The following is a 20795-nucleotide window of genomic DNA, read 5'->3' as shown; positions in this document are numbered from 1 at the left end:
GATATACCTTCGCACTGTTGTATTTTTTAATAAAAACTATATAATAAACTACTTTGATAACATTATTGGGATGTCAAAGATATTTTTAAAAGATATATAGAATTTAGAATAACTATAGAGTTCGGAATAATTGTGTTAAATTAAAAAGGAAAATATAATTTCTAAGAAAGGAGTTTTAACATGAAAGGATAAAAAATGCAATATATCCTTAATCGATTGTTATCCTTTCATATTCTTCAAAGTTTCCACTTTTTTAACTTTTTATCGTAGACTCGGTTCCACAATAACAAATTTCTAATTTTTCTACATAATATTTTAACAAAAAAAGGACTTTGAAATTTTTAGAGGGGAAAATTTTATTAATTAATTTATTGAGATATTTAAAAAATATTATAAAAATTAAACAAATGGAGCTATGAAAACCAAATTTCAGACGTTTGTCTGAAATTTTTATTCTTAAAAAATTAAACAAAATACTAGATAAAAATACCGCAATTGTCTTCTTTAGATTGATACCCATATTGTTATAATAGGGTGGCTTAAAATATTTTATAAAAATTTTTGAAAATTGTATGCACCTCAAATTTTAAAGTCCTTTTAAAAGGACAAACGATCAGAAAATGAAAAACTGAGTACGCAGTTGTACCATATAAATTATGTGCCTTCGTATGTATATGGTTTGGTTCGTGTGTGAAAAATGGTGTTGGACGGTGTAATATATATTGAAAATTCGGTTCTTAATTTAGATTTTGAGGTTCAAAAAAATATTAATATTTTTAATAGCACATCAACGATATTTTGTGTGGACATTGTATAACATCTTAGCAAAAGACGCCAAAGTTATAGCGGTTTAAAGTTAACAGGTAAAATAACTCCAAAAGTTACGTTTTTATCTGAAACTCAAAAAAGCGTGGATATAACCCACAACGAAGGACTATAAATACAAATTAATTTAAACCAAATATTTTAAATATTCGCGGAAAAAATCGCTTTTTAAGAGAAGTTGAAAATTCTTCAAAAAATACAGTGGGACCTCGGCTAGTTTTTTAATAGATATTTTTTTATTAGTTAATAAATAAATAATGAATATGTACACATTTATATAAAAACAAGTAGGAAAGTATAGTCGGGCATGGCCGACCATATAATACCCTACACCATGAGTATATTTTTAAAAGTAATGCTTAATCCCATTGGAATGTGGAGTCATACTACTTTCAAAATTGACAGTTCATACATATACAAATAACATTTTACTTATTAGAAAATCCAAAATTTAACATTGATGTTTATTACTTTGTAAAATGATTCCTACGACCTTTTCAATAACAGCGCTTCAATATTGTTCTCATTGGCGATATCATTAAATTTAATTTCTTCTTTTTGGTCATCGAAATTACAAGAAAATAAATTAATTACACTAATTAATTGTTGATTTGTAAATATACATGCAGTAAATTGTGTGTATAGGACTTTTAAAAACACAAAACATTTGTAATAAATACAAAAAACTTCAAAATTACTGAGCTAAAGGTGAATGATACTGAAATCATAAAAAAACATAATAAAATAATAAAAACTTCATTCATACGCAAATAAAACCAAAATTCCCATAAAAATGTGTTATTCGTACTATCGAACAGAAAAATTGTGACTTTATTTGTACTATAGAGTAGACAATGCAACAATTTTGCCATTCGTATTATTGGACGTTCGTAATAAAGAGGGTACGTACTATTGGACGTCCACTGTAATTGGATGAAATTTGACACACACGCTTCTTTTGGCCCAAGGACGAAGCCCAAAATGGTTAAAATCGGTCCATTATTTCGACTAGCCCCCATACAACCGTACCCCCCAATTAGGGCCTTTTGGCTTATAATTAATTTAAATAATATATTATGTTAACAAAAGCCGACAAAACTTAGTTTTATAGAACTTTAAATGACACTACCGATTTTTGTAATGATCGGGCTTCATTTGACCCTATCCCCCATAATAACTCCCCTTCAGAAAATGACTTAAAGGTCAAAATTCATTTATAAACACTAATAACACTTTTTAATTCTACATATATAATATTAAAGAAGACTTAACTCCCCCTACCATCATTTTTAAGGATAGGGCCATATTTTGCCCTACTCCCCTTTGAGCCCTCTTAAAAAATCTCTTTTTTTTTTTGCCAAAAAAAAGTAAAAATATTCCGAAATAAAGTTAAAGAAAGAAACCAAATGCTTTATTTTAGGGTATCATATGGTCGGCTACGCCCGACTATACTTTCATACTTGTTTTAAATAACAGTTAGTTTTGTTGAGTTTCATTGCGATACAAATGGTTACAAGTAAATTTTAGACGTTTAAGACATTTTTTGAAGGGGGGTTTGTATGGGGGGTAGGGTCAAATAAGGGCCGATCCTTACGAAAATCTACAGTGTCATTTATACTTATATAAAACTTATTTTTGCCAATTTTTAGAGAGACAATAGAATATTTGACGTAATAATGGCATAAAAAGTTCAAATCGGGAGGTACGATTGTATTGGGGCTAGGTGAAATAATTGGCCGATTTCAACCATTTTCAATAGGCTTCGTTCCTGTGCCAAAAAACATGCTTGGTCCAAATTTCATCAAATCATCTTGAAAATTGCGGCCTGTACCTTGCGCACAAGGTTTACATGGACAGCCAGCCAGGCGGACGGACGGACATTTCTTAATCGACTCAAAAATGATTCTGAATCGATCGGTAAACTTTAAGGGTGGTATTGGACCAATATTTTTGTATATTACAAACATCAGCACAAACGTATAATACCCTCCCCACTATAGTGGTGTATGATATAATGAAAGAATTCAAGGATTTTATATTCATAAATGATTCAAAAATATAAAAATATAATTTGGTCAGTAAACAGTAGATAAGGATTACATGTTATGTAATTTCTAAAAATAATCGAGAAGTGTTGTTTGTCTATTATTTTCTAATTTAGTATTTTCGTTTTACGGGTATTCCCCTTTTTGATTTGTTCTAAATGTTCATGATTGCTAAAAAATAGTAGCATTTATTTTTCTTATAATTACGGATAATAGAGGTAATCACGGTTAAACGATACCGAAAAATTTAAGTCAATCCAAAATAATATTAAGTCAATGCAAAAAACATTTATTTTTCGATCCGGGATAATTGATGTTGCCGGATAATCGAATCACGGATAATCAAGGTCCTACTGTATATGGTGAATTAATACGTTAATTTACAATCTATAACTAAAAAATTTATGCATTTATGTGTAGTAGATTATAAATTATGAAGTTTTAATTTATTTATGCATATATTCGAATGCATTTTTTAAAAATTTACTAATGGCTTATCGATTTTGATATAAGCATCATTGTCAGCTACCGATTAATTTTAAGTGTAACCAATTTTAATAAGTTTATGTGTGCTTCGTCGAATTGACTTGTAACACAAGAAACTCCGAGTTTTCAGCGAATAAGAAATTGTGATGATATTTCATTTGCAGTTAACATATCTCTGCTTATCTACAATTATCATCTTTAAATTTAAATGTATTATTAACGCAAAAAACCGTTAAAATGAAAATCTGTTCGGTTAATTCAAATTTTGTAAAGAATTTATATGTATATTTACATGAATGACCTTTTTTACACTTTTTTAATGCAAAAACGCAGTTTTTTTCGAACGGCTTATCGATTTTGGTATAAGCATCATTGTCAGCTACGGATTAATGTTAAGTGTTTATTCAGCGGTTTAGGTGTGCGCGGTATTTCTTGGGTTAAAAGATTATTCAAAGAAGCACACCTAAACCGCTGATAAAACACTTACCATCCAGCTGTGTTCAAAAAATTGTAGTGAGACTGAAAAATAATTGTGCAGCTTAATTTAAAAGGAAATAAATCAAATATTTTTCACGATATTTATTTGTTAAGTGTTTAAAATATAAATAGGTTCATTAGTTTTTTTGGTATTAACTTTTTCCGAAAACCATATCCGATTACGACTGGTCAAAAAAATAGGAGTACCGTATATTATCTAACCTTTCCTAGTAAATATTAACTGGTATATTTAGATGATTTTAAGCTCAGTTCCCAATTATTTCATTTAAAATCTTTAAAGAAAATGTCAGAATTGACGAAATTTAAATCTGTTCAAATATCTTGAAAAGTATAAAAAAATATGAAAATTCTCATGGTAATTTCATTAAAAGGCTTTTTGAATACATAAGGAAGTCAAATATTTTAAAATCTCTCATAAAAATACACATCATTTTTTAAAACTAATACCATCAGGGCGTCCCAAATTAGTGAGACTAAGCTAAATTGTAGTTATTAAACATCGCGATCAATATTCAGTTCGTTCAGATTAATTTTAAAATAAATCTTTTTTAAAAAATTTTAATTTTAGACTATAAAGCATATAGTGAAATCCATAAAATTTGGCAAGTAACATATAGTAGTAAGTGGTTAGTAGTATGGAAGTGGGGATGCAGAAGAAAATCTGCCTTCCCATTTTGTGAAGAAAATATTTTTTGTAAAATTGCAAACTTGCAGAGTGGGAAAAAATATTTGTTTATAAAATTGTGAACTTTCAGAAGGGAAGAAATTATTTTTAATAAAAATTTACATCAATATGATTATTTTGTATAACACATTCATATGTATGTTGTTATGTTAAAAGTCCATACAAAAATGTGTAACAGGTAGACAATTCTTTGCGGTTTTTAATTTTTAACATGTAGACAATATAGACTTCATTTAAAATTATAATATGACTCAATGTTTACATATGTAGCCTAAATTAATATTTTCTCAATTTGAAATATTAAAGAGAAATTACTCATTCTTTGGAGATGAATTGGATTAGAATAAATATAAGTGATGATAAATATAAGTGATGGAAGTAAAATTATTTTAATGGACTAATAAGACTTTTAAAAGGTGGAACAAAAATGGAATCTAGTAAAATTAAATTTTTTTTTATTGTTGCGGTTTTCAATAAATTAAAAGCAAGACAATATTTAGCATCAAAAGATTTAAGATCATAAGGTTTAAATTTTTTTCGCCATTAGAATAAATATGGAAATGTGGTGATGGCAGAGCTTGATGAAGTGATGTTTTATCTTCCCAAACGATATAATAATTTGGAATATAAAGCAATATATGAATTAAAAAAGGACCGTTATTATTAAAAATGCGATTTATAATGAAGAATTTAGAATTACACTTCAAAAATTGTTTATGGTCGAATTATAAACAAACAAACGTTGGACCTGACACTTGCGGTTGTAGAAAACATAAGTAAAATAGATGATATTCTAAGAAGATATTATTTAATATCTAAACGTCTAAAATAAGTTAATGTAGAAAACATTTTTAATATCAAATATATTAATTTTAAAACAAAAAATATATTAAAAATTATAAATAATGCAACATAAACAATTTTTTTGTTAATAATAATTTTTTGCAATTTTAAATTTGGATAGGGTCTTGTAAATTATGAAATTAAGAAATAATTTTTGTAAATAAAAGACAATCTATCAAGAAAAACATATTCAGAATTACGGATACATCCAACGACTTTAAAATTAGATCAAATTATACCTCAAACAAGGACCAAATTGAAATTCAAGAAATCTTAGTACTGCCACCTATAGACAATCCACTGCATGACGTTTAGGATAAAATTTTATTGGAAGTTTTACTTAATGTGGAAAAAGAACTTGAAATAATAACAAAATAATATATATATTTTTTCTTTTTATTTTCTATAAAACAAATAAAAATATTTTATAAATTTAAAACTAACATATCATTTTCATGTAAATTAAAATAATTAAAAATATTTAAAATTTTATTAAGAGTAAAATTTTTACATCTTTAATGGATAATAATACAACAATAAACACCACAAAACATTGAAGTTTCACTTTGAATTCGGATATTATTGTAGACAAATGTATTAGAATTTCGATTTAAAAATTAAATAAATGGTTTAATTTGAGCGACCCAATGCTGTCCGAGTTTATAAGATGGATCAGTGTTGGCTATTAAAATGAAGGGTAATTTATTACTGGGGAAAAGACCTTTAAATTTATATTTTGTAAAATTATTTGAATTTAAAGTATTTATAATATTTATTGAGTTCATAGCGTTTGAATTATAGAGCGATACTTATCAATTTCTATAATACTATCAAATTCGCAATATACTAAACACGTGATTGCTTCTGCAATCGGTTTGCCAAAACGTCCTTCAATGCGAATAGTTTCTTCGTTAATTAAATTAGCACAATTAGAGTAATTATTATGATCTGGTGTTAATGTATTTTTATTTAAGACTAGCTAATACCCGGTGTGCTTCGCTACTCCTAACGAAATAAATACATAATAATCAAAAAATTATTTATTTAGTTACTGAATTATAAAATTTTTCTTAAAGGTTTATTATAATTTCTCTTGATGACAATATATAAATTTAAATTCAAAAATATTACATTAATGATTTATTTACTTCTTACTTGCTAAAATTTAATATATACCTTTAGTCTTTAAGAATAATTCACATGAATGTCAAAGTTATTCATATAAAATTCGGGGATTCTAGCTCTAATAGTTTCGTAGATAACTATTTTTTCTATTTAATTCATGTGAGGGCTTCAAGCTCCCCAAATTAAAGTCCACCCTTTATCCTCAAAATGTTTAGATGAATATTAAAGTAATATAAGCAAAATTTGATGAATCAAGTCCTATATTTTCCTAGATAAACAATATTTTGTATTTCATTCATAGTCCCCATTAAAAGTTCGTTCGTTATACTCGAAATATTCAGTTGAACGTCAAATGAAATTTAATGATTCTATCTCTAACAGTTTCTCAGATATTAAAGTTCTTCGTGCAAAATTTTAACTAACTGTAATAGTTTCCAATATAAACGAATTTTGGTATTTAATTTATATGGAAGGTGCCACGCTAGTCCTCCCTCATTTTATCCTAAATAATCATATTGACACTAAAGTGGCTCCGACAAAGGACTCTAACTGTTATATTATCCCAAGAAAAACTAATTTTTGTATGAAATTAATATAGGAGGTGCCGCTCCCCTAATGGGTAGTCCGTCAATTTCTTACTTAAAATGTTTACAGGGCTATTAAAGTTATTCAAGCAAAATTTTAAGATTCTAACTGTATTAGTTTCCAATATAAACTAACTGTTTTATTTAATTTATATGGCAAGTAGCCAGCCCAATCTGGCTGCTTGTAAACCAAAACCGCCCACTAAGCCTTCGGGTGTGGGTAAAGCGGTGAGGTACCTCTGCCGGTCGTGGCGAGTACCTCTGCAGCCGCAAAAGCAGCCCTTGCTGATTCAAAGTCAGCTCAATCCCTGTCTTCGGGTGACAACAAGGTCTCCCAAGTGCCCTGTGCGAATGTGGAATCGTCGACCCTGATGTCGGATTCCTCTGCCGTACCTCCCCCTACATTGGAAAAGTCGTGATAAGGGCTATTGTTGACCATAGCAACAGCGACGGAGCCATCTCCCAGGAAAAATGGGGGACAATCCGTCAGAAGGCGTGTACTGGAAGATCCTCAAGGAGAATCCAGGACCCGCTCCCCAAAATGATGATGCTGGTTGGTACCAGGGTCACATTAAGCTGCTAGCTTGCTCAAACGAGCGCTCTGCGCTTCTGCTCAAGCTAGCTATTCAGTCCCTTGGGGAAGTGTGGCCAGGTGCAAGGTTGGACGTGATCCCGGTAAGCGAAATTCCTCGCAGACCGAGATCAATTGCCACCATCCCAACTGAGCCACATGACCCGGCGGAAATTCTGGCGTTCCTACAAAGCGGAAATCCTCATCTACCTACCCATGACTGGAAGGGGTGAGGGTTTGCGCCCGATGGGAAATGTTAGAAAGGCGACTGTGGTCCTTAATAAGGAAACGTTGGCGCCATTGCGTGAATGCGGAGGTAAAGTTTACTATGGTTCGCATTTATCGCAGTGACACCAAACGCAGCGCCGCCGCCTCTGATTCTAAGCTGGAGGCTCCGCCCAAAGAGGATAATGGAAAGGCCGACGATCCCGCTGGTTCTGACAACCAAGAAGACTCCCAGTCTACCACAGGTACGATGGGTGAGCTTCTTGGCAATCTGAAGTTAGCGGAGGATGGAGACAGTTAGCAGGATTCCAATCTTGAGGACGTCGACGTAACTGTCGTGTACGATCCTGATCTTGGAGATGGTGAAGGTAACCCAGATTAACCTTCACCACTCCAAAGCAGCATCAGCTGATTTGCTCCTCTTCATCTTACCTGATTACAGTGATGAGGATACGGTAGCGGCGGCACTTCAGACCGGAAACTCCACCATCGGGCTCCTTAGCTGCTATATGGCGAACCATGGTGAACAACCGCCAAACGACCTGGTCAGAGATTTACTTGAGTGTTTACTTGACTTTTTATTAGAATTTAATATGACAGTCGTTATAGAACCTACTCTTGTTGTGACAAACAGAAAGGAAGTTCTGGATATTACAGCTATTAGTACAAACTATATAGAACTGATCAAAAAGTGGAATGTCTCCAATGACTGCTCCTTCTCTGATCACCGCTACCTGAACTTTGGCATAGTGGTCCAGGTCAAAGTTTCAAAACCCTTTCTAAATAGAAGGAAAACAAATTGGTAGAGGCACAAAGCTTCTCTGAGTACTATTCTTCCTTCTGCTCCGACGGTAGAGAGTATAGGGGGTATTAATTTGGCTGCAAATTGGATTGCTAGTTCTCTGAGCGTTGCCACGAAGAGATCTTGCAAACTATCCAGTGGCCTGGGAAGGGACAAACCACCGTGGTAGAGTCCTGACATAGCGAGCATAAGAAGGACATGCCGCCGGTCTTTTAACAAGGCTAAGAGATCAGGTAACTGGTCCCATTTATAAGGCAAACGTTAATAGGTTTAAATATTTGGTTCGGAATGCGAAACGGAACTCGAGGAGGATTTTCTGTAGCAATATTGAAAGCTCTTCCGAAACCAGTCGTCTCCGTAAAATCTTGTCTAAGTCCCCTTCTGTTCCTAGCTATATACAGAAAATGGATGGGAGCTGGACTTCAGGTAGTCAGGAGACTTTAGAGCTTCTCCTTAATACTCACTTTCCTGGTTGTATTCCAATTAGTGATTTGACTAATTTCTCTCCAACTTCAATGCGGACTTTAACCCACGTGCCTATTGAAGATGACATTATCCGTTGGGCAATTAAAAACTTTGATCCTTACAAAGCGCCCGGCCCTGATGGTATTATTCCTGCAGATCTTCAACACAATATAGATCTTGTAGTTCCTTGGCTGCGGAACTTATACACAGCCTGTCTCTCTTGGTCATACATTCAATGGACCAAGTGCAATGTGATTTTTATCCCAAGGGGGTAAAATTTCACACACTAAGACAAAAAATTACAGACCAATATGTCTGGCATCATTTATGCTGAAAACATTGGAAAGGATAATCGATATCCACATTAGGACCTCGATAGATAAATCCTTTCTCTCTGCCTCTCAACATGCATATACGAAGGGCAAATCTGTTGAGACAGCTTTTCATACTCTTGTTGGTCTAATTGAAAAATCCATGGGGTATGGAAATTATTCACTGGTCGCTTTTCTCGATATATAAAGCGCTTTTAATAACGTCAATCCTGTATCTATCTGCCAATCTCTATCTCGGGCTGGGTTTGGTAGGTCCGTTGTGGGATTTGTTAAGAATCTTCTCTCAAATAGGATTATTGAATCCTCCTTAGGAGATACAGTAATCTCTAGACAAGCTTTAAGAGGTACTCCACAAGGGGAGTACTTTCACCACTCTTATGGAACATGGCCATAAATGATATTCTGGTAAAACTAGACTCTCTTGGATATAAAACAGTCGCCTATGCTAATGATGTCGCGGTTGCGGTATCAGACGATCACCTTGAAACCATATCCCAAAGGCTAGAACAAGCACTAAAGATCATTAGCTCGTGGAGTGCCGAATGTGGTCTTAGTGTAAATCCTAGTAAAACGGAACTTGTGCCATTCTCTAGCAAATATAAGATTCCTTCATTTCCTCTTCCTTGCCTTAACGGCGAAGTATTAAAACTATCGAACAGCGCTAAATATCTGGGTGTTCAAACATATTTGAACATAGTTTTAAATCTTATTTTGATGCATGGGTTTGGTCATAAAAACTATTCGATTAGTTCACTTGAGTTACAAATAAATATCTATCGCTTAGTTTTTTATGACATTTAGTAATGATAAGAATGCTAGTACTAAGATGCACATTAATTCTCTTGTTTATGTAACGCATAGACATTATGAGATATAATTAGAAATAGATCATATTCTTATCACTAGCGCACTTGAAAACCCACCCTTAAATGGGAATATGAAATTGATAAGATTGAATGCATAAAAAAAGGGCATGAGGTCTTATCTTAGTTCTAAGTTAGTTTTAAGATTTTATTTAATAGTTAAGTTTGTAGTTAAAAAAAAATTAGTATTATTCAAGATTCGTAAGAGTGCATTACAACCACTCGCAGTCTTGTAACATTCACTGGTAAAGTTTGTATTTTTACTTAATACATTTTTTACATTTGGTCCTTCAAACCGGATCAGTGCCGTGGCCAGGTTCACTGTTCGTGAAAAAAGCGTCAATCTCGGCTTCGACATAGATTGAATTAGCAACAATTTAATATATATGAAAAGTATATTAAAATAAATAAATAAAAAGTATATAAAAAAGAAGTATACAATATGTCGACAACAATAAAAGAAGACCTAGAAACTAAGCTACGGAAGTACATGGAATCCATGATAATCTCCATTGAAGAAACGATGAGAGATGAGTTTAAAAGAGCTCTAAGAGAGCCTGAAAATGCTCAAAAAGAGCAAGAAGCTTCAAGAGAGCTAGAGGATGCTCCATAGAAGGACAAGGCGCCAAAGGAGGTTCCAAGAGAACCAGTAAAAACTCCTCGAGAGTTTAAGGTGACTCCACGAGAGTCAAAAAATTATCCAAGAGAGCAAAAAATCTCTGTAAAAAATGAGATAATGAAAGCTTCACGAGAGCTGGAAATGGCATCAATGCCAGAACAGGATTCAAGAAACCAGGAAAAAAACTCCACGTGAGTTAAAAAGTACTCCAAGGGAGCATAATGAAGACTGTTGCGATGAAAAGAAGGAGGTAACGGAAAATTATGATGATGATAATCAAACGGTGGTTGCCGTTGAAGAAGATTATCTGCAAGAGGAAGATACTGATCCTAAACAACAAATTGAAGAGTATACACAGAACACAGAAGTGTTTAAAAGATAACATTTAATCTATGCACTTGTTGTTATCGTGGTGAACACGAATTGGAAGAATGCCCAAAATTTGCTTCTTTTTCACATGAGAACAAATTTTGGGAGATTGAAAAGAAAATGGAACGATCAAGAGAAGAGATAAGCGGAGTTGTAAATTTGAAGCAATTGGAATATTGCTATTCTTAGTGTGGTATGTTCGAAATGGACATAATGATTCAGTGGCACAGATCAAGTGTCAAATACGAGAAAGTACTCCAATTGCTAAGGCAGAGGAGAGCATAATGAATCTTATTACAAATACAGATTTATTTTAACAATTGAACACTCTGAAGAAACCGATTCAATTAGTGGTTTAATAGTTCTTAAGTTTTTAGTTTTAAAAATAAATTTAGTGTTATTCAAGATTCGTAAGAGTGCTTTACAACCACTCGCAGTCTTGTAACATTCACTGGTAAAATTTGTAATTTTACTTAATACAATTTTTTTACACTGGGCGTTATCCTAGATAAGAAACTATCTTGGAGTATAAATGTACTCTCTAGGGCATCTAAAGCCATTACGGCACTATATGTTTGTAGGAAGGCCATAGGAACATGCTGGGGCATAAATCTAATGAATGTTCACTGGCTCTTTGAGGCAGTTATTAAACCTATTATGCTATATGGGGTTGTTGTCTGGTGGCAGGCGCTTGAAAAAGCTTCACTCAGACAACATCTGGAAAAAGTAATGAGATCAACTGCGCTTCTTATTACAGGCACTCTCAGAACAACTCCTTCGAAGGCGCTGTTCACTATGCTCAACTGGCTCTCGGTCGATCTCCTTGCAAGGAAATTGGCTATGTCAACTGCGGCCAGACTGAGTGTAACTGGCAAATGGGATCAATGCTCCATAGGCCATGCTAGGATCATGGATCTTATACCGGATAATCAGTACATTGTTGATTATTGTATTTCAGAACCGTCTGTAGTGAGAAAGTTCCAATATCTTATCTTTTCGGAGTCTGAGGAATCTCTCCTTCCGCCAAATAATTTCTTCCGAGTGTATACAGACGGATCCAAGACGACGAAAGGAGTCGGTGGTGGCATTTTCATTGAGGAATTTGGAACGAAAATCTCCTTCCGACTTAATGATGAATGTAGTATCCTTCAGGCTGAAATATCGGCGATAAGGAGGGCGGTAAATTGGCTAAGGTACTATCGGATATCTAATAGGGATATCAGAACTTATACTGATAGTCAAGCTGCTATTAAATCCCTAACTGGTGTGTTCTCTACATCCAAAATTGTCCATGAATGCCGGACGTCTCTCAATGAGATGGCGAGTCATTCGAACATCACCCTAATTTGGTTAAAGGGACATGGGAATTCGTATGGCAACGGTATTACTGACACATTGGCAAGAGCTGGCACTATGCTTAGCAGCATGGACATAGATCAGTTCTGCGGTATACCACTACTTGCAGTTAAGAGGCAAATCAGTGAAAAATGCCTCTGCATCGCTCGTGACAAATGGTCGCGTGAACATACGTGCGCAACATGTAGAGTGCTGTGGCCACAAATGGATCCTCAAAGGTCTAAATATCTTCTTGGTCTCCAAAGACCGCAGTTAAGTAGGCTGATATCGATAATCACTGGCCACTGTAAATTTGGGAACCATGCCAGACGCATTGGTCTCCCGTTCATCGATTACTGTAGGAGTTGTCAAAATGAGGATGAAGAAGAGATTGATTGTCCTACTTTGGCGGAGGCTCGTTTTCGGACGCTTGAATCGACCTACTTTGGTGATCTAACCGAATTGTCAAATATTAAATTAGAACGTCTTCTAGAGTTCATTAATTTGTCAAATCGGGTATGAATCCTATTACTCACACCACTCACCCACGGCAGCTGCCCTGGCTTTCTCATTTCTCATCATCTCCTTCTCTTTGCAACTGTCTCTGTTCTTTCACTCTCCTCTATCTGTCCCTCTCTTCTCGTTTCTTCTTCTTATAGGTATTTTTACAAAGGGATCAACATGTACCCAAGTAAAGCCGAAATTGGCTACCTGTGTAAACCTAACCCAACCTAATATATAGAAATCAGGCTTCTCCAAATTTATTGTAACCATAAGATCAACATTATTAAGTAAATATTTTTGTTGGTTAAAAACATCTACATGAAGTTTTCCAAAAAGCTCTTTTTTCCATCTTTGAATAGTTTTTTTCATGATTCGAGATGTGTAGATCTAGCATCATTTCCATAATTTAACAGTGTTTCCATATATGCTCTATAGTGATAATTATTGTCGGGTTGGGATACATTTTTATTGTTAAGATGAACTACACAATTTCTAAATAAGGAGTGTAATAGGTTATTAACAACACCTCAATTTCCTTTAAATTCAATTAATTAATGAATTAATTTTATTCATATCAGCAGCCCAACCACATGATTCGAGATGTGTAGATCTAGCATCATTTCCATAATTTAACAGTGTTTCCATATATGCTCTATAGTGATAATTATTGTCGGGTTGGGATACATTGTTATTGTTAAGATGAACTACACAATTTCTAAATAAGGAGTGTAATAGGTTATTAACAACACCTCCATTTCCTTTAAATTCAACCACCAGTCTCAGATAAATACTATTAAGATCTCTATATGTTTCACCATTCCCCAATGATACAAATTCTATAGTACTAGAGTTGTCCAATGAAGCAATTGGATTATAACATATTTCCTCTGTTTTAATTACACTAGTTTGAATTGGAGGAGATTCAAATAAATCCAATTCACTTTTCATACATTCTATAAATCCAGACATTTTAAGTTTCCAAAAATATCTTTTAACTTCTTTCCTCTACAACGTTTGAATTTATTATGTGGGTTTTGTTTTAAACGTTTTGCCATTGTACATCATTAACTTCATAATCTAGTTTTTTCCGATTTCTAGTTACACGAGGAGAATACTGATATGGTAAAGTTGATTGCTTCAAATTTTTATGATTTTCATCTTTTGACAGTATTCTTATTTTTGGTGAACCTTTATTGGAAAAATGTTTAAGTCGTTTAGCTACTGAAGATGCAGAAGTCGGGTTGAATTTTTGTATTGTTGTATCCATATCATAGATGAGCACTTTGCAGTACCAGTAAAATTGCAGTAAAAATAAGTTTTTACTGTTTACTGAAAAAATTTTCAGTATTCAGTAAAGTTTTACTGATTACTGAAAAGAAATCAGTATTTAGTAAGTTTTTACTGGTTACTGAAAATATTTTCAGTATTCAGTAAATTTTACTGATTACTGCAAAAAATGCAATTAATTTACTGGTTACTGCAAAAAAATGCAGTATTTTACTGATTACTGAAAATGTGTTTACAGTATTCCGTACAATCTAATAATTTACTAAAAATTATATTTTCAACATATTTTTGAATATAAGACATATTTATCATCAAAAGTAGCTATAGTGCGATAAATTTTACTTTTTGGCATTGTAAATCTTTTCAGAAGACAAGAACTTAGCTATGTACAAATTAATATAATAGCCTAAATCTTATATTATTTTGTCAGCCAATAAAAAGTTGTTGGAAACATTATTATATTTTTATAATATTAGATTATTAATAGAAAACAGAGTAAAAGATATCAATATAATAATAGTTGTTTGAAAATTTTAGTTAAATATAATATTTTTTTTTACTAATAATGCATTTTGGTTGAAAATTTTACTGATTACTGAAAAAATTTCAGTATTCAGTAAGATTTGCATTACCAGTATTTTTTACTGCTTACTGAAATTTTTTTCAGTATTCAGTAAAATTTTACTGAATACTGAAATTTTTTCAGTAACCAGTAAAAATTTACTGATTACTGAAATGTGTAATGCAGTAAAAATTATACTGCAGTGTGCCCATGTATGATCCATATCAACTTGATCATCAATATCAGAATAAACATCCTCTGGTAAATTTATATTAGTTTGTATTCCAATACTGCTTGATTCTGGTTTCATTGTTTGAGTTTCACTATGTTTTTTATATATTTTTTTGTTTGAGTTTCATTATCACGTAAATTATTCATTGTTTTACTTGTACTCTGATAAGATGTTTTTTGCTTTCCAATCAAATATTTAGACAGTTCTTGTTTAATATAGTACCATTTGTTGATATCTTTGAGTGTATGCGATCCATATATTGGTAAAAGCTTTCGATGTAGAAAATCAGAATCCATAGTTTTTATTTTAAATTTTATCATACGTTGATGGATTGAGGACAATAAGTTTTGATAAATTATTTGTCATTTTCTAAAATTTTTCCAATGACTCCACTTAATACTGAAAAAATCCACCTTTTTGAATAAGATGTTTCCTCTTTTGTTTCAAAGAGGTTTGTGAGGAACAAACTTTTCTAATCGTATTCTTATATGGTTTTATTTTATCAAAAACTGTTCCATTTATTTTATGATTTTTTTATGACCACATCATCAACATGTTTTAGTATCGCATTTCTTAGTTTAGACTCTGCTTTTTTAAGAACATAAAGAATATGTTTGTTCTCCTTTAATAAATTTAGATTGGAGGTCATTATTTATATTTGCAAATATTGAGTAATGACTGTTATTGAATATATCAGATCTAAATCTTAAGGCGTTGTGTATTTGTTGAGTAAGGTCTAGTAATAAATAACCATGAGCATGTTGTGTACATTTATTATATACATCAACCAAAGCTTTTGAATTTTCAGGATATACTTGACGAGCTAAATGTTGAAACTGTAACTTGTCTCTCGGATTTTTAAACATTACTACATATTTTGAATTTGAAATATGAATTTGAAATTTGAATAATGAAATATCTCTGGAATAAGCACCTTTATGGAAAATGTTTTGAGTTACTAATATTACAGATAAGTTTCTATGATGAGATCCCTTAGTAAAGAATTCACAAATATTTTTATTAGATGTTTCAAGCATTAAATCATCCAATATTATTAAAGTAGACTCTTTATCATTAGTAACAAAATTTTCGGGAATTTCTTCGATAAACTCTACATTTTCAATTTTGGGTAGTGAATTTTTTTCAGCAAAACTCCATATGATTCGATCTATATCTTTAGATATTAAATGTTGATTTTTTAACAAATTTAAAATAAATGAAGATTTTCCACATCCTGAGGGACCACAAACCATCATTGTGAATGGATATATAAACTGATGAAACATGTTTACATTTTCATAAATAACATTGAAATGAATCAAAGCAATACATTCTTATTATAAATATGAGTAAACAAATTCTCGTCAAAGAGCTTCATCATCAAGCAAGAAAAATCTTTAAACGACGTCGATTTATACAAAGGGGCATTTTAGATACATGGCAAATAGACTTGGTGGAGATGATACCATTTGCAAAATATAATAAAGGTTTTAAATATATGCTTACTGTAATAGATGTATTTTCAAAGTATGCATATGCATTACCATTAAAAACTAAAACTGGAATAGAAATATCGAAATCATTAAAGCAAATTGTAAAATTAAATAAAGGAAAATCTCCCAAAAAATATACATTCTGATCAAGGAAAAGAATTTTATAATAAACACTTTAAAGATCTTATGAAAGAACTTAACATTAATCATTATCATACCTATTCCAATATGAAGGCATCAATAGTAGAGCGATTTAATAGAACATTAAAAAATAAAATGTGGAAACAATTTAGTATGCAAGGAAATTATAAATGGATATATATTAGATAAATTATTGAAAGTATATAACTCCTCTTATCATCGTTCTATAAAAACAACACCCAATTCAGTTAATAACATAAATGAAGAAAAACTTTTAAGAAGTGTGTACAACAACTTAAAAATTTTCAAAAAAGGAAAATATAATATAAATGATTTTGTTCGAATAAGCAAATATAAAAATGTTTTTGAAAAAGGTTATACACCAAATTGGTCTTCAGAAGTTTTTAAAGTAAACAAAATTTATGTTACAAATCCTATAACCTACCAGCTTGTTGATCTAAATGGAAATATAATAAAAGGCGGATTTTATGAGGAAGAATTATTAAAAACTGAAGTTCCAAACATTTTTTTGGTCGAAAAGGTGTTTAACCGTCGTGGGGAAAAATTATTTGTAAAATGTTTAGGATTTGGAAAGGAATACCATTCATGGATTCATCGAAATGATATTAGTGCATAACTTAAACATATATGTATTGCAATCAACAAATTTTTCAATCATTTAATTTAAAGATGGCTTCAAGTATAGAAGAAAATAATATTTATGTTACTTTATTAAATAATGATTCAGTGCATATTTATAACAACTCTCCAAGTACGTTTACAAACTTGTTAAAACAATCGTTAAACTTAAATGGTGAATGGATTGTAGGATTATCAGATATTTCATTTACATTAATTAATAAACATGATATAATTGATAAAAATATTATAAAACGTAAAAAGCGAAATATTTCAATTTTGGATAAGTCTTCAAAACATGAAGTAACGACAATATCAAAGTTGAGTACTACTGAACATGATAACATTAAATCAAAATTTAAGGAACTTATGGATTCATCAAATGAGAAGGAAACAAATTTAAGTATTAATAATACAACAAATAATACTCCACAAACTAACTTATCATTAAAAGAAAAAGTCAACAAAAGCTTAAATAAAGTGAACGTAGAACGTAATGCTCAAGTTATCACCAAAGAATCAGGAAGTGATAGAAAAGATTTAAATCAAGAATTGGAGAATAACAGGAACGATTCTGTTTTATCGACCACACATAATATTTTGGAAAACTCGTTAAATAAATTTTCCAGTAACATTTTGCATTATTTTAATAAAGTTGATTCAACTGATGTAAACGAAATTGTATTTATTTACACAGATATTATTAAACCTCGACATGTGGGGAGCAAAAAAACTAAATGTTTGAAAATATTTTCAACATCATCATTAAAAAATTATATTCATTTTAATAGAATAGATTGTTATCCTATTGAAACTTTCAATATTAATGATATATCCATAATGATTCGAAATGATGAAGGAAGAGATATTGCTTTAGAGAAATATATTCGAGTCTATTGTACTTTACACTTCAAAAAATATATATTATAACTATACACTTAACAGATAAATCATTTTTAATATAACCATGGATGTGTTGTATACAAATTACTACATTAATCAATCTGGAAATAATATACAAAACATTGGTGAAATATATCATACACCAAGAATTGTACAATATGGGCGTGGTATTGGATCTCTTCTCATTCTTGAGGACAGGATTAAATTATTTAAAAAATAAGTCATTAGATATTGGAAAAGAAATTTTGGAGGAAATCGGAACAAAACCAGTAAAAGATATTCTATTTAATCAAGGGAGAAAAGTGATAAATAATATTAAAGATGCTACTATTGAAAAAATAAAAACATGACAGAAAGCACTATAAAAACGTTAATGGAAGGGTTTCCGAAAAGGGTTCAAAATTTAATCACTAGTGATTAAAACTATAAAAATATTTTTTTTTGTAAATTGTAATCTATTACACTCCTTATTTAGAAATTGTCTAGTATATTTTAACAATAAAAATGTATCCCAACCCGAAAATAATTATCACTATAGAGCATATATGGAAACTCTGTTAAATTAAAAATTAATTAATCTCGAATCACGTGGTTGGGCTGCTGATATGAATGAAATTAATTCATTAATTGAAAAAGTAAACTCTGGATTGGACAAAAGAAAAAACTATTCAAAGACGGAAAAAGGTAGAGCTTTTTGGAAAACTTAATGTATGTAGATGTTTTTAACAACACAAATATTTACTTAATAATGTTGATCTTAAGGTTACATTAAATTTGAAGAAGCTGATTTCTATATATTAGATGTTATTAATAATATTTTAATGGCACATCATATTGTATTACAATCAAAAAATGCAAATTACCCATATAAAAGAGTAGAAATGAAGACATTCACATACATCCTGGAAACCATTCATTATCTTTGGATAATGTTGTACTTGGGCAATTACCAAACTTTTTATTTTTTGGAATGGTATCTAACAAAGCATATACTGGAGATAAAAAAGAAAATCCATATAACTTTCAACATTTTAATTTACAAAGATTTAATTTAATGTTAATGGAGTATAATTTAATTATAATAATGGTGGAATAATAAGCACTTGAGGTAATCAAAGACTATTTAAAGGAACTGGAATTCATCATTTCGATAAAGGTCATCAAATAACAAAAGAACTATTTGATAACGGTTATTTTTACTGTCTTTCGATTTAACACCAGATCATAATAATAACTCTAATTGGGATAATTTTTTGGAAAACCGATTACAGAAGCAATCACTTGTTTAGTATATTGCGAATTTGATAGTATAGTAGAAATTGATAAGTCTCGCTCTATAATTCAAACGCTATGAACTCAATAAATATTATTAATACTTTAAATTCAAATAATTGTAATTTTAAATAGCCAACACTGATCCATCTTATAAACCTGGACAGCATTGGGTCGCTCAAATTAAACCATTTATTTCATTTTTAAATCGAAATTCTAATACATTTGTCTACAATAATATCCGAATTCAAAGTGAAACTTAAATGTTTTGTGGTGTTTATTGTTGCATTTTTATCCATTTAAATATATTTGAAATATTTTTAATTATTTTAATTTACATGAAAATGATATGTTAGTTTTAAATTTATATAAATATTTTTATTTGTTTTATAGAAAATAAAAAGAAAGAAAAATATATATGTATTATTTTGTTATTATTTCAAGTTCTTTTTCCACATTAAGTAAAACTTCCAATAAAATTTTATCCTGGCCGTAATGCAATGCAAGGAATGTCTAAGATTTCTTGAATTTCAATTTGGTCCTTGTTTGAGGTATAATTTGATACAATTTTAAAGTCGTTGGATGTATCCGTAATTCTGAATATGTTTTTTTTGATAGATTTTCTATTATTTACAAAAATTATTTCTTGAATTCAATATTTACAAGACCCTATCCAAATTTAAAATTGCAGGAAATCATTATTAAAGAAAATAAAAAATTGTTTATGTTGCATTATTTAATTTATTTTTTAAAATTAATATATTTGATATTAAAAATATGTTCTATATTAACTTATTTTAGACGTTCAGATATTAAATAATATCTTCTTATAATATCGTCTACTTTGCTTTTAAGTAGTTTAAGTTTTCTACAACTGCAAGTGTCAGGACCAACGTTTTTGTTATCATTCGACCATGAACAATTTTTGAAGTGTAATCCATATTTAGATGGTATGGGTTCTTCATTATAATTCCCGTTTTTATTAATAAGTGCATATACTGTTCCAATATTTGTTGATGGTCAACTTAAATTAAACCATCAAAATCTTGAAGAAATTGTTGAATTTTTTTATAAAGCATTATTTTTAGAA

The 20795-nt window shown here is 30.8% G+C and overlaps 2 protein-coding genes across 2 annotated transcripts in view; both read left to right on the top strand.

Annotated features, from left to right (window-relative positions):
* The window catches only part of LOC111688418 (myb-like protein D), a 226368-nt gene that overhangs the window by 14748 nt on the left and 190825 nt on the right, over window positions 1-20795 (top strand). The gene's annotated exons all lie outside the window — the stretch shown is intronic.
* On the top strand, window positions 7991-20525 carry LOC124420832 (uncharacterized protein DDB_G0290803-like). The gene is made up of 5 exons (XM_046955107.1): window positions 7991-8132; window positions 11196-11316; window positions 13035-13188; window positions 17795-18141; window positions 20507-20525. The coding sequence occupies exons 1-5, from the start codon at window positions 7991-7993 to the stop codon at window positions 20523-20525; spliced, it is 783 nt and encodes a 260-aa protein (XP_046811063.1).

This window comes from Lucilia cuprina, chromosome 2, assembly GCF_022045245.1.
Source record: "Lucilia cuprina isolate Lc7/37 chromosome 2, ASM2204524v1, whole genome shotgun sequence".
In the NCBI taxonomy this organism is placed as follows: domain Eukaryota; kingdom Metazoa; phylum Arthropoda; class Insecta; order Diptera; family Calliphoridae; genus Lucilia; species Lucilia cuprina.
Note: the sequence above shows the minus strand (reverse complement) of the source record. Positions and strands in the feature narration are given on the sequence as shown.

What these genes read in the sequence shown, in the direction of transcription:
- LOC124420832 (XM_046955107.1), top strand. Translation starts at nt 7,991, where the DNA reads ATGGTTCGCATTTATCGCAGTGACACCAAACGCAGCGCCGCCGCCTCT. An exon ending in AGACTCCCAGTCTACCACAG is followed by an intron (nt 8,133 to 11,195) that starts GTACGATGGGTG and finishes AGCATAATGAAG; the next exon opens with ACTGTTGCGATGAAAAGAAG. An exon ending in TCATTAATTTGTCAAATCGG is followed by an intron (nt 13,189 to 17,794) that starts GTATGAATCCTA and finishes AAACGTAAAAAG; the next exon opens with CGAAATATTTCAATTTTGGA.